The 17,935-nt window shown below is 43.9% G+C and overlaps 1 protein-coding gene across 2 annotated transcripts in view; it reads left to right on the top strand.

Moving 5' to 3' along the window:
* The window catches only part of LRRFIP1 (LRR binding FLII interacting protein 1), a 203,215-nt gene that overhangs the window by 140,952 nt on the left and 44,328 nt on the right, over positions 1 to 17,935 (top strand). For both annotated transcript variants that reach the window (XM_082261022.1, XM_082261021.1), the window contains exons 13-16: positions 3,673 to 3,708; positions 4,015 to 4,140; positions 13,196 to 13,267; positions 13,462 to 13,632. In XM_082261022.1, coding sequence (XP_082117148.1) covers positions 3,673 to 3,708; positions 4,015 to 4,140; positions 13,196 to 13,267; positions 13,462 to 13,632 — 405 coding nt within the window. The remainder of the gene's footprint in view (positions 1 to 3,672; positions 3,709 to 4,014; positions 4,141 to 13,195; positions 13,268 to 13,461; positions 13,633 to 17,935) is intronic.

The following is a 17,935-nucleotide window of genomic DNA, read 5'->3' as shown; positions in this document are numbered from 1 at the left end:
GTTGACCTCTATGGGGTTTCATGCTTATTTGAATTCTTTAAAGCAACAGGTGTTAAGTCAGACCTGTATGAACCATCTGCTGAGAAGTAACACCAAAGATGACAGACCTTCAAGAGAATAACACGTTCTAACAAAAGGAACAAGTTTTGTTTTCAGTGAACAGTAATGGCCCTTTATTCTAATGCCATTTATCTGTTTTATATTATCTGCATTGTATGATGTACATTGTTGTTGAGAGAGGATTGTAGCAGGCAATAGGCTAACATTTTATTGGTGTGCGACAAGCATGAGCGTTCTTGCTTGGCTGCAATGAAAGCAGTTCCTAGTATGTTGTTTTTCAAGGACACAGTAGTTTAAAGGCTTAATCCATTCAAGACTACTTTGAGTTATTGGAGAAAATTAATTTAATTACCAACTGGCACTTTATATCACCTAGAGAGGCCAGGTATTGGATGTCACTGTAATTTCTGGTTTTGCTACTTTTGGCCTGGGAGTCTCCATCTTCTTGCTGCAAAATAAAACAAAATCTTAGTGCCTGTAAGTAGCTTAAGTGGAAAAGTGCGATTTTACCACACTCCAAAGATATGCTGGTAGGTTTCTGTCTAACTTGGCCCTAGTATGTGTATGTATGAATGTGAGTTTGGGACCTTAGATTGTAAGCTCCTTGAGGGCAGAGACTAAAGTGAATGTACAATATATACTGTATGGATAAAAGCTCTGCGTAAATTGACAGCGCTATATAAGTACCTGTAATGAATAAATCCAACACCCAAAAACTCTTTTAATACGCCTATTCAGTTACAAAAGATGGAAATATCCTCTGTATGCAGTCCTCGGAGCCCCCTGGTCCCACCTGTATTTCGACGTGGGTCCAACAGTGTCAGTATTCCTTCACTTAGACACTTCTATGACCTGACTGTGTCTGCTATGAGCAGAGTAAGTGCACCTGCAGGTATAGACTGATATGCCAGAGTGCGCTTTGTTGGCTTGCTCTGCTAGATTTATATTTGCTGAATTTGATGTATTTTCAATACAATGTTTTTTTTTTAGTTTGGTATAAATTTATATCATCTATGTACTGTGCATACTCTTGATAATGGTTTAAAATCCTTGTGTGGGTGTGTGTGGTTGCATGTGCATATTCCCTTGCTGTGTACCCAGGTTCTGCTTCCCATTTAAAGGACTGTACTGAGACAAATATGAAGGCTTAAAGGATAAGTTCACCTTTTGAAAAAAAATGTAAATGCACATTTCTCTATTGTTCATTGACAGACGCAATCCTCTGATGCATATCAGGAGAAGGACACTAGGAAGAACGAATTTCTGGCTACGCCTATGGGCAGTCCCTGGGGATATACCCTCTCTCTTCCTGCATAGGATGTCAGTTGTCAGTTGCCAAGTCAGGAGTAAGGACCCAGTTCCTTGCTGGGATCTTTGGTCCTGGCATAAAAAGTCCTTTTTTTATGTAGAATTTTTTTTAGCTAATTTTTTTTCTCCAGATTTTTTCCTGTGAGATCTTCGAGCAATTATTCCGGGCTGGGCAATGGGCTGGATCTCTTGTCCAGTCGTCACCCCAGTCTGGCCAGCAAGCGCGTGCAGACCTTAGCTCCGCGCTGGGTCGGCTGCGACATAGTCCCACTGGATGGGGACTGGCACCACGAGTTAAACCTCTCGCCAGGACAAACACGACAGGGTCTAGGCTTATGTCGCAGCGTTCCTATTTGGCCGACAGCTCCCCACTTCGGTGGTGTGGTGTCCTGTCAGGAGATGACGCCCGTCTGTGTTTCATGGGGCGAAGGTGATTTCCAGTTTTCACTTGAATGAGGACATTGTGTTACCTTCCTTGTGCTCGAAGCCAAAGCATCCTAAGGAATTTGCTCTGCATACCCTGGATGTTGTTCGAGCAATCAGGGTGTATTTGGCGTCTACTGAGTCTTTCCGCAAGTCTGACTCGCTATTTGTGCTCACAGATGGCCCTAAGAAAGGACTGCCTGCGTCTGCTGCGACTATTTCCAGATGGATCAGACAGACAGTGGTGCAGGCTTATTCCATTAAGGGTCAGGTTCCACTTTTTCCCTGTCAAGGCGTATTCTACTTTGGCGCTTAATGCTTCCTGGGCTTTTCGCCATCAGGTGTCTGTGCTTCAGGTGTGCAAGGCGGCGACCTGGTCGTCTGTTCACACCTTTACCAAATTTTATAAGGTGGATGTGCTGGCATCTGCGGATTCCTCCTTTTGGCCGTAAGGTTTTGCAGGCTGTGGTTTAGAGGGCCCCTTGGCCTTCCTTGAGGGTGTTTTTCTGTTTGTTTTCAGGTGGACCTCCTTCTGGTTGTTCTGATGAGTCCTTTGTTGCCTGGTTGGCGCCATGTTGGCCTTGGGGACTGTTTTTTCTCTGTTCTGCTGTTCCCACCCCTCATTTGGGTACCGCTTTGGGATGTCCCTACTGATATGAATCAGAGGACTGCGTTTGTCAATGAACGATAGAGCAAACTGGATTTTTGACTTACCGTAAAATCCATTTCTCTTAGGTTCATTGACGGATGCAGTACCCACCCCCTTTATTTTTTTTTGAGTGGGTTGGTGTGCTTTTCTCTGACACTGCTTTGATACAAAACTGGCATCCTATGTAGGAAAAGAGAGGGTATACCCCCAGGGACTGCCCATAAGCGTAGCCAGAAATTCTTTCTGCCTAGTGTACTACTCCTGTAGGGGGCGGTATTACCCTACTGATATGCATCAAAGGACTGCGTTCGTCAATGAACCGAAGAGAAAAGGATTTTACCGTAAGTCAAAAATCCAGTTTTTTTTTTGCTGGTAAAAAATGTGCATTTGTTATTTTTTTCCCTAAGGAGCCAGTGGAAAGCATTGTACCTGTATCAGAAGATCAGGAGTACAATGCCAGACTCCTTCAGACAAGCCCTGCAGCTTTTAGCCCGCACTTGCATATGGGCTGACTATTACACGGTGCAGCTCATTGGCGTCCTTGCAGTCCATTCAGAACTACAAGCCATCAGCTGCAACGGCTGACAGTAGTTGTAATTTGTGCATTCACCAGAAACTGTAAATGAATGATATGACTGTGGGGGTGGAACCCTGCACAGCCACATCATTTTGAATTGGTGACCAGTCCTTGTCACAGGGAGAGGGGGAGAGGGTGCAACTGCTGGAACATGTTACATACTCCACCCTTAATACAGGTGGAACATGTAACATGTTCTAAAAGGTGAATTTATGCGTTACATTGCTGATTGCCTCAAGAACATGCTAGTTTCCTTGTGGTCTCTGACTTCCATATCAACACATAATAGGCTCAGAATTCCCGCCCTGCTGCTTGCTTTAGGTCACATCTCTAATATGAAAGCCACAGGGTATGAAAGGCAGTAAACTAGAATTGTCGGAGGTCAGCCTGGTTTACTTTAAACAATCTGCACAGCGATTGTGCTTTGCTGTTGAATGCTCACTATGGGGAGGATTCATCCTTATTTTTACTTGGCAACAGTTTGTCATAACTATATGGTGAGTATGCAAGTTGTTTCTTCTGAAAGGGTGACTAACATGTAGTAATCTATTACTGATTCATTTCAGGACAGCCTATGAGTGTAATCTCTGAACCAGCATTCTTGTTAACTGTTTAAGCAGAGTTTAACGTGTTTTTTTTTTCTTAACTATTACAGGTGGAAGAAAGATCAGACAAAGACTTTGGAGAAAAGGTAAGGATACAGTCTCCCACCTCACTGTTGCAGCATTGTTACATATTTGTGTTGTGAGCTCTAAAGTAGAACTTAAGTATATTTTGCATTGTTAAAAAAAAAACTACTTAGTAAAACAATATGCAGTACAAGTTTATCTTGAGGAATGGCATGCTAAAATGTTATTTAGTTGCATAAAGTGGTTTTAGTTTATATTCAAGTTCTCTGGTAGATCAGTTTTCTTTAGTCTTGCTACAGGGGGAGTTTCACAAATCCTCTTCCTAATGTAATATTTCTCATAGACCCTGATTGTTTTACTTTTTTTAGGGTAGTCGTCCAGTGTCCAGCTTGTCGGCAGCTACACTTGCTTCATTGGGTGGGACGTCCTCACGAAGGGGCAGCGGAGACACTTCAGTTTCTGTAGATACAGAGGCATCTATCAGGGAAATAAAGGTAGCTGCAATCAGTTACAATTACCTTTTTAAAGGACACAAGTGTAACTGCACATCCATTACCGTTACACTTATTTTTCCAAGCCCCAGCCATCTTTGCCAGCCTTGTACTCACCTATCCCCAATGCACTAGGATCTTGGCTGTGCAGCTTCCTTGGTGACACAGATCATCTCGTTAGATTCTCCTCGGATGGTCTCATGCATGCATCCCTATGCGAAAATCCATTTGCATATTACCATGCTCGGTGTTCTCATACATGAATTATTTTGCTTACATGGGAGCTGTAAGAGGTTGGGCCCCTTCTATTTCTGAAGCAAGCAGAGGTTTGAGTATCTGTCCTGCCTCAATGCTCTTCATAGAGTGAGGAATGGTTAGAACCCTGACCCTTTTTTTCCAGAGCTTCCTGCTCACAAGTTTTTAAGTTCTAGCAAAGTTCTGCCTTAACAGATTTATTCCCTTTTCCACAAAAAAACATTTTTACATATATTCCAATACTGTTGTAAAGCCTGTGTCAATGGGCTTTGGACATGACCATGACAGATTAACATTAGATTGACTCTTTTGGGATCATTTAAAATTCATTGACCGGTGCATTTGACCTCTTTCTGACCCACTTTAAGCAGGTTTTGCATTTCTTCAGACTTTTATGGGAATACAAAACCCTATTCAAGGAAATATAAACCTTCCTCTCTGCACCTTGTGTTTTTCACCAGCGAAAGATGTGCTTTTATCATGTAGTTTCATGGTGTAATTTCTTGGCCTGTACGCACAGCCTGTAGTAGGGTAAATCTTCACATTACTGTGTCAGAACTTTGCATTCGAACATGAGGCATGCAGCTTGGTACTGCACAGGTTAATGCATGACCTTTGTCTGTAGCCGAAGAAACTATATATTCTTCCATCCCTGGGTCTCAGTCTAGCACTAGTGCAGGTGCAGTAATTTTATCTGACACAGCCACAAACAGGCAGGCCATTCAAAGAGAGATCATCATTGCTGGAAGAGATGTTTTCATCACATTAGTACTCCCACATTTATGACGTAACACAAAGGAAATGGCAAGCCATGCACTGATGCTGCTTGAACCAGAACAGGAAGTGGCCTTTCTCTAAATAGAATACAGACAAGCTAGGTGAGAAATGCATTAACATAGCGGATTTGATCTGCCATGACACTGCAAAATGCAACCATAACATGTGAGCCCATCGTATTACTAGGTAAGACAAACAGATGACACAGGGACTAATACCTAGATAAAGCAACAAAAACATTTGAAAGTGTATAATGCCTTTAATGGCTTCCCACCCTTAGGTCATTTATAAACGGCGTAAGGTTGAAGTGGTTATACTGGGATCATGACTCCAGCTTCAGCTTTACCGGTGGCTGAAAGGGGTTTTATCTAACCGACCACAGATTTCTCCATAAGGAAGACCTGTCATGGGCCATGTTATCACAAGGGATGTTGTTCATCCCATGTGATAGCAAAAAAATAAAATAAAGGTACAGTGTGAAAAAATAATTGAATAAATTAATTTAAAAAAATAAAGCTTCCCTGTGCTCACACGCAAAGGCAAATGCAGACGCCAGTCCCATACCCTTATGTATATTGCGATCAGCGCACATGTGAGGTATCACCGCAAACTTCAGAGCAATGCTTTTCTAGCAAATGCTCTACATGTAGTAGAGAAATGTCAGAATTGGCCTGGACTGGAAGTGGTAAAGCAAATAAGCGTTTAAGCTATCTTTGTGGAACTGTTTTTTAATGTGATAGTTGGGTTAGGCTGAGTCTATGCCTTCTACTCCTGCAATGTCACCCATTCTCACAGTGCACTTAGTCTTACGATCCTGTGACCTAGATTCAGTTGAGTCACAGTGCCAGTCAAGGCTCTGCAAGGATCCCAACTTTAATGAACTGATCCTCTCAGATGCCTGGGCAGCAGCTGGCTTAGCTTCTCAGTGCACTGCCAAGAGCCTGAGCAAGTTGCTCTTGCCTCCTCTTCAGCTTGGTGCTCCAGTAAGCACTGGAGGGGCAGAGAAGAGAACTGGTGACTGACAGCCACTGCTCTCTGTTCAGTGAAGACCGAGAAGTGAGCGATCAACGGTCATGTTATTGCTCAGTTCTCTGTCTTAGAGCTGGCAGGGGACAGCTGCAGCATTGGATCAATGCTGTGGCCACATAGGTGAGTATAGATGTGTTTTTTTTTCATATCCCACACTTTCCCTTTAATGCAATAGATGAGGGACTGCTAAAGTCAGCTGTTAGTGTTGTTTTGTGTGATTGTACTTTAATTGGACAGAAGGAAAAGTAAGATTGGTAGTCCCCCTTGTCTGTATGAGATACAGTATTCATCTCCTCAGCATAATCAGGAAAAAGAATTTGTTTATCTGAAGAAAAAAAACATGGAATTCCCCTTCCAAATAACTTGGGTCAAAGCCTTCTATTACATTTTCAGTCAAAAATCCTACAGAAAGAATAAGATGATCTAAATTTGCATTAAAAAAGTAAGTTGATTAATCTGATCAGTTAGAAGCAAACTTCATCTTGCACTAATGTTTCAGTTTTGGGAAGACGACAGCAGGCCAAATCTTCTGTATGCCTGTAAATCAGCCCTGTGACTGTACTGAAGACCTCCTCATAGCAGGTTTTGTCTGTTCCCCCTGTCAACCCTACCCAAACCTTCTTTTTTTTTGTTACATTGCGAGCAGTTCAACGAAAAGCACTAAGGCAATTTTGCATTTGAATCAAAACTATAGTACCAGATAAACAAGAACTTGCACTTGATTCTTCTTAGTCTTGCCAGGCCCCTATGGATACTAAAAAAACAGCAAAGTCTAAAAAGACTATACCTATTCAAAAAAAGGACAGGCAATTATGCCAATTGGGTTTCTCCTGAAAAGGTTTGTTTGCATCCCTCTGAGAATCATTGTCAAGCTTTTCTTAGTGGTAAAATAATTCTAAAAAGTGGACTGCTCCAGTAGTAGACTCTGCTGTCTCAGTCTTAAACTAACATCTTACTGTGCCTATACAAGATGTTTCTTCATTCATGATTCTGCAGACAGAACATATGAGATGCAGGGGAAAAGGTCCTTTTCCCACAACAAAAGGCTCAAATACCTCGTTCTTCAGGGGCTTCTACCTCCTCAAAATGCAGAGCGCCACACCATGTTCCTCAGGCTTCATATTCCAGGTTAAAATTCAGTCCTTCATTTTGGTGTAAGTCTTACCAAATCTGGCAAAAAGCCCTCTCCACAATGAAGGGGCACCCTTCATGGACCTAAAATCCCTAAACAACTACCTTTTGCGTACACAGGATTTGCATGGAATCTGCAAGGTCAGTTGTTAGCCTCTCTGAGACAAGTTTAAATACCTGGCATCAGTAGACATTCAGGATGCCTACCTCCATATACCCATCTACCTTCCTAATCAGCACTTTGTAGTGGGAGACAAGTACTTTCTTTTTGTCACACTGCCATTCAGCCTATCATCTGCACCCAGAGTATTCATAAAGTTCACAAAGGTGCTTGCACAACTTTTTGCTCTCCTAAAAGCATGTGGCATAGGGTACTTGGACAACCACCTTCTGAAGGATTTTTCTTCCTTGCAACTAACTGCAAACGTCCAAAGCGCTATACACATTCTCATCCTAGAATCGGCCAAGCCATGGGTCTTCCTTTCGATAAACAAGCTTCTTTGCTGTTTTTTCTAAGGCCTCGTGCTCTGGCCTTAAGATCAAAAAGACATCCCTCTGTGGGATTCTCCATATGGTCTAAGCCTCAAGTTTGCCTCTTTTGAAGGTTTTTTCACTCAGTTACACAAAAGTCCCTTTCAGCACTACATTCTATTGGTATGGAACAAACACTCCCCATCTCTCAATTTCCCTATGCCTATTTCCAGCAAAGCAAGGGACTCCCTAGCTTGGTGATTACCAGTTCAGCATTGGAAATGAAAAAAGTCCTATCGATGTCAGCCTCACAGGCTGGGTGACTGTTTCAATTTCTCACAGTTCAGGGAACCTAGTTTACCCAGGAAAGTAAAGCTACACATCAACATCTTGAAGCCCAGAGCAATACAATTTTCTCTACCCTGCTGCACCCTTCTTCTCCATGGACACCCAGTCAGGGGGCAATCATACAATGCCACAGAAGTGGCTGATAATCATCAGGCAGGAACCAGGAGCCAGGCAGCCTTGAAGGAAACAAGTCTGATTATGTCCTGAGTGGAAAAGCCCTGCCCAGCATGATCTTCTGTTTACAGCCCAGAAGTGGACCATTGGAAGGTGGAATTCCTCAGCTAGTATAATCTGGACAAATCGAAATGTTCCTTCCATCCAGACATCTTCAGCGTCAGAAATGGGGGATCCCAGATGTAGATAACCTGGCCTCCAGGTTCAGTAACAAGTTCCCCCTATTTGTAGACAGGACAAGGATCTTCCAGCAATGGCATAGGAAGCTCCAGTAATCCCAAGGTCTGCGTTCAGGTTAATATATGCCTTCCCTCCCCAGTGTGAATTCTTCCTTGACTGCTTCACAAAATAGAGGAAAAGAAGAACCTGGTACACTAGATCAAACAGGCTGGACCTGTTGTCCTGAGCCACTTGTACCATCTTGCTTCTCAGTCACTGGCTTTAACAGCCTGGCTTTTGAAGCCCCAGGTCTCGAAGGGGAATATTATACAGTCCTTCTCACATTACTCAAGGCCAGAAAAGCCACTATGAGAAAAATCTACTACCATGTCCAGAGAAGTTTTTTTTCACCTGTTACTACAGCTTCTATTTATTAAACTGGATCGATGAGTGGAGGATGGGCAGATGATTGACAGACATGGTCTGCCCCCACCATTCATAAATTCTGTTTTATTCATAGGATCTGTAGCACCAGTAAATTCCGTATCTGATTACAGTGCAGAACACAGACCAATCTCCCCTCTGTTTGTGTTACTTTGCATTGCTTGCTAAAAAAAAAAAGTAGTACTCGCATAATGGAGTAGAGTTAGGCCAGATGCACACTACAATGAACAGCTGCTAGAGTGCTTTACCACTTTAGCAGCTGTCCTATGGCGGCTGCAGTAGGGGCAGTGTGATGCGTGATTCAGCGTAATACGCACAGCTATACTTTTTTTTTTTTTTGATGCTTAATGTGAAGTGTACAAAACGTACACTTCATTCATGGCAATGTACACCAGTGTGCTGCGCTGATGTGCACTGTAATAAAATGCAGCATGTCTTCATTTTACCACAGCACGCTGCAGCATGTTGTATGATGCTTTGCAATGTGAATGGGACATATAGGAAACCACTGATTCCTGTGTATCCTTGCGGTGAAAGATGTTTTACATTTTACAGTAAAATTTCTCACCCCACATAGTATGAATTCAGCCTTTTAGTTGTATGCCCAAGGGAGGTGTGTCTAAAAGCTTTGCTAGTAATCACTTGAAGGTAGCATCCCATAATCCAGCCTGTGTCTTGTACTTTATGAAATTTACAGGTAAGTCAGTTTTTTTTTTTTTTTTGTCTTCCTCTGGATCAAGCACAGATGAAGGGTTGTTAGCATACAACATATTTTTTCTTTATGGGCCAAAGTGTTTGTTTTTTTTTTAGCTTAAGGAACTATGTCTAAGCTGGGTTGGCTGCTAAATTGAAATAATGAGCTAAAGAGTCTCAGTCATTTTTGAGTTTCCGGCAAAAGCCCTTTCTTTTCTGCTCTTGAAGATGAGAAAACGACTTTTATAATGATTCATAATGTGCGATGTTTGCCTCGACTTCAGTATACATGTATATAGTTATTAAATACTGCACAGACTTTGAAGTTAGTGTGAATATGTGGATAATTACTGCATGGAAGCCTAGATAAATGAAGACTCTAGAAGACACACTGCTACTTGGAGTTTCTGTATGACTGGTTTAGAGGGAGGTGTCAGGCTGTAAGCAGAGAATTAGTAAGAGTACCTTTCTGTGACTTCCCTGTTTTATGCTGCTCTTGATCTATAACCTGTTTAGTCATGTTCTTCCTTTTCCTGGCCTTTGCTTCTGCAATTATCTCTCTTTTCAGTATTCCAACTTACCACAAAATTATTTTTGCTAAAATAACCAGACACCTGTGCCCTTTGTTCAGACTCTGTTACATGGGCTGCAGCATTCTTTACCAGTCCCAACAGGCTTGTTTCTTTCTTGTATTGTTAAGGAAGATGCTGTTATTATGGCCATAGAGGCCTCACTTAGGATGTGGTTACGCGTGGGGTTGATTTACTAAAACTGGAGAGTGCAAAATCTGGTGCAACTGTACATGGTAGACAATCCTACTTCTAACTTCAGCTTGTTCAATTAAGCTTTAACAAAAAGAAAACCTGTAAGCTGATTGGTTTCTATGCAGACCTGCACCAGGTTTTGCACTCACCAGTTATAGTAAATCAACCCCATTTTGCGCACAAATTGAGCACTGTATTCCTTTTTCTCCATAGAAATGCCATAGAGCTGCCACCTTTCTCCAAGATTTTCCAACAGGGTAATAAAATCGTTGAGCGCAGTAATAACTATTGGACAAGCTGCTGTGCTGGTCATTACTATGCGGTTAACACCTACATGTCAAATTCTCGCAAATGATGCTGGACCTACTTTATCATTTGCAGGAATCGAGCTGTGTATGGAAACGCATCTGTAAGTGATCGCACATCTTACTGCACTGCAGGCTTTGCTACTTTACAAGAGGGTGAGGCTGCAGTATCCCAGTGCCTCTTTTATAAAATAGAAAAGCACAACTTGCTATTCCACAAAAATACAAATGTAAAAAAAAAATATAATGAGGAAGGTTTTCCATTTTAAATTCCTTTCCTGTCAGCTGGGAGGTGACATTTCCTTGTTTTTCATATTATGGAACTTAATTAGAGTCTCTGAAAGGAAACCGGTCATGAGGGAAATAGGCTGCCATTAGTGGTCTCTTTCATTCCAAGACTTTCATAGTGACTTTCTAGCTTCTTTGAGTCACAAAGCTGAACAATATAAGCAGCTTTTTTTGTTGTATGCTTGTTCTGGGACTTTAATGGTCAGATGAGAATATTGTATGGCCTTACATCCATGAAACACTCAAATTAAACTGCTTTATTGGTAGTATGCTAATTGTGGACATGTCCCAAGCAAGTTATTTTATTAGAGCTGCTGATCACAATCTTAATTTATAATAACTTATTAAAATGAAATATGGTGGCAGATTTACTACAGTGATGGAGCATGCGCACTTGTCTAAAGCCTGGTACACATTAACCTTTTTTTTTTTTTTTTTTTTTTTTTTTTTTTTCCGTTTTAACCCAGCGGGCTCAACGGAAAAAAAAAACTGAAGTGCACATGAGGTGATCCTGTACTAACAATCTGATGTTAGTAAAGCCATCTCCCCACTGCACTATTGCATTCTGACCCCCCCCCCCGCCACATCACAATGATAAGCGCTCCCATTGGATCAGCAGGCCTTTTTTGTTCATTCCCCTTTGACAGAAGCCAGCCTGGCTGCCGTATACACGGGCCGCATGTCAGACGGTTTTTATTGAACTGGCTATTGCCGACCGATATTTGGCCTGTAAGTATGGCCCTTTAGTCTTGATTTTGAGATTGCTCTTTGTAACACTCAACTTGTATATTTTTTACTTTTTCTCCCTGTAGTTTGTGGTGTTGGTTAGAAGGTTTATTCATGCTCATCATAACCAGATTTCTGCTCTGTCCCAGCCGTTGCAAGTGTTTTACTTATCCTTTAGGAATTTTCCTTTGTTTTTACGGTAAGAAGTAGGGATCGACGGAAATCGATTTTCCAGCCACCCTTCAGGCCAAAAGCTGATATTAGGTGCCAATATTCTGCACATTTTAATGTTTTTTTTTTTTTTTTTTTTTTTTTTGCTGTCACAAGAAATGTAACCATCCCTTGTGACAGTAATAGGCAGTGACAGGTACTCTTTATTGAAGGATCTGGGGTCTATAAGACCCCAAACCCCTCCTCTGCACTTAAAAGCATTAAAAAACGCCAAGTTTGGCTGTTTTCAATACTGTCCTTTTTTTAAAAACTGCCTTCAAGGCTCCAGTAAACGGAAGTGATGTCATGATATCGCTTCAAGGTTACTACATCAGAGACCTGATCAAACCCGATTCCGGCTTTGTTTGGGTCTTCGGCCAGCCGGCATACGTGCCGGCTGGTCGCACAGGCCTCCCGGTGGGACGGGAGACCCAGGCAGAGCAGTGGAAGGCGCTGGGACAGAAGACCCGGGCAGCGCAGTGGGAGGGGGGATCTCCCTCCTCCCGCTGCTTGTAATCACATAAAAAATAAAATAAATAGGCTTCTTAGCCGCATTGGTTGGTGTTACAGGAAAGCTGACCGTCGGCTCTTAAAAAATGGTACAGTGGAGATGCCTGTAACTGCAGGCATTATTCCAGTACAAACACTTGAAACAATATCAGCAAGTTTGTGGCCAATACAAATGCTTCCAAAAAAGTAAATATCGGCCTCTGATAATCGGCCCCACGATTAGTTGATTCCTAGTAAGAATACTACTAGCAGAGTGACCTGTATTTCCAGCATGAGGATGTCACCACTAGTGATATAATAATCAGCCCAACAGCATTGCACAATTAATATAATTTTTTTAAGGAATGTCCCTTTTTTAGAGGGTATTTTATATGTGACAGTAAAAATAATTTTGTATCAGTGTAGAAGACTAAAGCAGTGAAGTAAAACATGGTTATCTTTTATGGAATTTGTATTCTCCCTTGGAAATAACTTCTCCTTTTTCTTGCCTTTTATAATTGTATATTTTCTAATTTTCTCCTGATGTCATGCAGGGAGTGTCTGTACTATGTAGGTTCTGTGTTCTGGCGAAGTTATAATCCAGCTGCAAACAGCTGTCCTACCCAGGTCTACTGGGCTTCTGCCACTGGCTGAAGATATGGGTGACGTTCTGTTTCATCCCCAGTAGAAAAGCTACTCTCGACAAAAAGTTTAAATGTGTGTGTGTGTGTTCTGTTTTCTTTCATACCTTCCTTTGTCTGCTGCTTTATCCCTGTGCATTCTCTCCCCCGTCAGGAGATCAGTGAGTTGAAGGAGCAAATTGAGGATGTAGAAGGCAGATACATGCAAGGGCTAAAGGAGATGAAGGTACTAGTTTGCATTGCACTAATCCTGTGACAGGGTGCAAAAGAAGTGAAGCTTAACCGTTGTCTGTCTGCAGGGGTGTACTAATAACCTGTTTTAACCATGAGTTCACTTCATGTTAATTTCATTACAATTATCTTGCTTTATTTTTCTTTTACTTATCTGTTTCTAATATCACTGATTCTTGTATTTTCCAGGACTCACTGGCAGAAGTGGAGGAGAAGTATAAAAGGTCTATGGTAACAAATGCCCAGTTGGACAATGAGAAAACCTCTTTACAATATCAAGTGGACACACTACGGGAAGTTCTCTTGGAGTTAGAAGAAGAACTAGCAGAGTCTCGGCGTCAGTATGAAGATAAACATAAAGTGAGTGATGAAACCCCTCTTCAAAGTCTAACTACACTATTAAACTGTGTATGCATATAAATCTCAGATATGTACAATCTGATTGCACAATCGCTGTACAATCTCTTTTATTTACCAAAACTATACAAACTTAAACATTCTATATAAGTTGGTGAACTTAGCACATAATCACTACTCTTTTGTTTGAAAGATTCTTGGATGAGAATTAATTTGCTTATGTGTGCCAGGTCTTTTTTATATGCATACATATAGAGTAGCATCTTCTGCTTGATATAGTAAATTGCACGTGAATTCTAATTGCAGGATTTTAACTCCTACTTAAAGGGTATATCCATTTGTTTAATATGCCACATCTGTCTAGTAAGGAGATATCCAGTCACCACTACCACCATTGTAACCAATAGCAGACCCATAATCTCTTGTTTCTGGCATTCAATTCTAGAGGTTTAATGTAGGGAGCACATTTTTTTTTTTTTTAATTCCTAAAAGTTCCTTTAAACTGGCCAGATACAATTACAGGCGTTGTGTCTGTTATGTTGGGTTCCAGCCTTATGATATTTATTTTTATTGTATGTGCACTCAAAATATAGCAGTTTAATGAAACTGGATGGGCTGAGCGCCGGTTCACACTACCGCGACGCTACTTCCCAGGGCGACCTCCGAGATCGCGGTGCGAGCAGCGCGCCGCGATCTCGGAGCGGCCGCCACGGACTTCATAACATTGAAGTCTATGGCGGTCGCCTCCTGGTCGCCCCAAAGAAGCCCCGGACCCTTTTTCTAGGTCGGAGCGACTTGTGTCGCTCCTATTAGAACGGGTCCGCAGCTTCCCTATGGGAGGCGACCTGCGGCGACCTGTGAGGCGACCTGTGTGAACCGAGGCTAAATGTAAGAATTCAGCTTTTCTCTATCGTTCAATGTCGGAAGCAGTTTCTGTTCTTCATAACAGTAGGGTTATACTGCCCCCCCCTACAGGAGTAGGACACTAAGCAGAAAAAAAGGTCTGGCTACGCATATGGGCAGTCCCAGGAGGCATATTTCCCCTCTCTGCTATAGGATGTCGGTTTTGGTCTGCTTAGTCAGGAGTAAAGACCTAGTTCCGTGCTGGGATCTGTGGCCCTGGCAAAAAGTTTTTTTCTAGTTAGTTTTTTTTCTCCATATTTTTTTCCTGTGAGATCTACAAGCAACTAAGCCGGATCTGGGCGATGGGCTGGATATATAGATCCAGTGGTCACCCCAGCCGGCCAGCGCGCGCACACAGACCCCAGCTCCGCGCTAGGTTGGCCTCGACATAGTCCCACCGGACAGGGACTGGCCCTGCAAGTTAAAACGCTTCGCCAGGTGGCACACAACAGGGTCTAGGCCAGAGTCGCAGCGTTCCTATTGGCCGACAGCCCCCCACTTCAGTGGAGAGGGGTTCTGTCAGGAGATGGCGCCTGCCTCTTCCAGGTATGGTGAGTAATTGTTCCCCCCTCTCCCCCTGGTGGGTTTTGGGGTGGACGCCCCCTCCCCTTACCTGTCTCCCCCCCCTCCCCTACTGGGGATATGGGGCGCTTGCAGCTAACCCTGGGGGCTGGGACTGGGCGTCATGCCAATGATGTGATGGGGGGGGTGAGTGCAGGAGGGACTCGCCTGTCACTACCAGGGTTCCCCCATTCTGACTATCCCATCCAGGAGCATGGGAGGTAACCTCGGGGGCCCCCAGAAGCTCCGCAGGCCTCCATTTTCTTGTAGCCCATGTTTCTGTAGCCCAGCGGCCATTGTGTGGTGGATCCTCATTAAAAATTAATGGCGGCCATGTTTTTGGAGTCCCTAGAGGCGTTCTTATGGTGGTGGAGCCACTCCCTATTTCCTAGTGCTGACACTCAGGTTTTTTTTCTTCTGATCAAGATCAATGCAAACACTCACTGTACAGACATCCTGGGCCTTCCTGGTGCATCTCTGGTGCGGGTGGTGAGTCTGGGGGGGGTGTCTCTCTCTCTCTCTCTCTCTGCTGAAGGTCTTCAGTGCTTTGTGCCTGACCTCTTGGGGGCACTTTAGTGCGGTGGGACGCTCCTTAAAAAAAAGTTTCAAACTTTTTTTCTGTGGGTTCCCCTGGTGCGACATGGACCCTGTGGAACACGTTTTACGACCTGATCCCCTCTCGGAGGCCGCAGGGCCCTGCTGATCCCAGCTATCCATAGATGCACTGTCGGCGGTCCTGGAATCTTTTGTGTCCCGGGTGGAGGCAGCCTTTGAGGGGCGAAGTACCAAAAAACACCCCCCGCCTACCCCTGCCTCAACTGATGGGTTTGATTCTGAATCTGATTCAACCACCGAAGACGTGGGTCTCCCTGCTGGGTCTGCCTTGTGCCCTGTCTCCTCTGATAGTGAGGATGACCCCTCTCCCTCCGCCACCACGCAAGAAAAGGCTCTGGTGGATGCACTAGTTGTATTTGTGCGTGAGACCCTAAAAACGGAGGACTCAACTGCTACTGTGAATGAGGCGCAGGTTACGTTTGGCACTCGCAAGCCATCCAGAGCGGCAAAGGTTTTCCCCTTTCCCGAGTATTTTGACAACATGGTCAAAAAAGAGTGGGACAGCCCAAAGCGTCCCCCTGGGGTGCCTGAGTCGATTGCTAGACGCTACCTTTTTGAGGATTCCCTTATAAAGCAGTGGACTGTGCCACCTACGGTGGACCCGCTGGTCTCCAGACTGAATAAAGCTACCATGATTCCAGTGAAGGATTCCCCGTCCTTTAAGGATCTGGCGGATAATGCCCACAATATGTACTCCCTGGCGGGGTCTGCACTCATACCAGTGTTTACTATTGCCATTGTGTCACAAACCTTGACTGAATGGGCTAAGATACTACGCCGTGACCTGGAGGGAGAACATCTCCCCCCTGCCTTTGCGGAGCTGGCGGACCAGTTGATTCAGGGGCTGCAATTTCTTTGTGATGCCTCGCTGGATGTGGTTCTACTATTGGCACGATTGTCTGTTTCGGCAGTGGTCGTTCGGCGCATACTTTGGTTAAAATGCTGGTCTGCGGATCAGACCTCCAAGAATGCCTTGTCTGATCTACCTTTTCAAGGTGATCGCATGTTTGAGGCTACCCTTGATGACATTATCAAAGGTCTTACATGGGGTAAGAGTACCTTTCTCCCACAGGCTAACAAGGGTAAGGACCCTCGTTAAAGACGGTATCCCTCTTTTTCAGCACGCAAAACGTTTTTTGTTTTTTTTTGTCCCTCAGGGTCCAGTGATAAGGGATCAAAGGCCTTCAAGGCCCCCTCGGGTGCCTTCAAGTGACCCTGGTCTGGCAAACAGAAATCCATTTTCTCCAGACCTGCAGATAAGACCCCTTCGGCCTGAAGGTGCACCCTCACACGTATCTGGGGTGCCTGTTCCTGGACCTGTGGCTTTCCCGGATACAAGACAAGTGGGTACACGAGGTCATATGGTCGGGTTACAAGATCAAGTTTCGATCCGTCCCTCCGGTAAGGCTCTTCCCTGTTTACGGTCCCCAAGAAAGAAGGCAAGGTGCGTCCAATTCTGGACCTAAAAGCACTGAATTGCTTTGTGCGAGTACAAAAATTCAAAATGGAATCTGTTCGCACCGCGTTGGCTTCCCTACATCGAGGGGATTTCCTGGCCTTCATAGACATCAAAGATGCCTACCTTCACATCCCAATATGTGCAGGACATCAATGGTTTCTGTGTTTTTGCCGTGGTGGAGGATCATTATCAGTTTGTGGCGTTAACCTTTGGTCTCTCCTCTGCTCCTCGGGTTTTCACAAAGGTCTTGGCTCCGGTCCTGGCCTTTTTTACGCCAGCCGGGGATATCGGTGCTGGGTTATCTGGACGATCTGCTTCTCCATGCAGAGTCTCCCACAGTGCTGGGGCCAAACTTGGAGGTCACCATGAGAACTCTGAATGAGTTCGGGTGGATTCTGAACCTTCAGAAGTCGTTCCTGGTCCCTTCCATTAAACTGGATTATCTGGGCCTGACTTTGGACTCGTCCTCAGCCAGGGTGTTTCTTCCTCCGGACAAACTCCAAAAACTCCAGACTGCGATTCAGCTATTGCTATCCAGCTATTGCTGTCTCTTCAGACTTGTGTGAGAGTTCTAGGACTGATGGTGTCGTCCTTCGAGGTGGTCTCTTTCACTCAGTTCCACACGAGAATCCTCCAGAAGGAAATCCTTCTCAAATAGAACAAAGATCCAATTTCCCTGGACAACCAGATCCAGCTGAGCCAGGTGTCCAGGGGGTCCCTGATATGGTGGCTTCGGTCCCCGGCGCTCAAACAAGGAAAATCCATCCT

This window comes from Pelophylax lessonae, assembly GCF_965119305.1.
Source record: "Pelophylax lessonae genome assembly, chromosome: 6".
Classification (NCBI taxonomy): domain Eukaryota; kingdom Metazoa; phylum Chordata; class Amphibia; order Anura; family Ranidae; genus Pelophylax; species Pelophylax lessonae.
The sequence above is the reverse complement of the archived record's forward strand: the minus strand, read 5'-3'. Positions and strand labels throughout refer to the sequence as shown.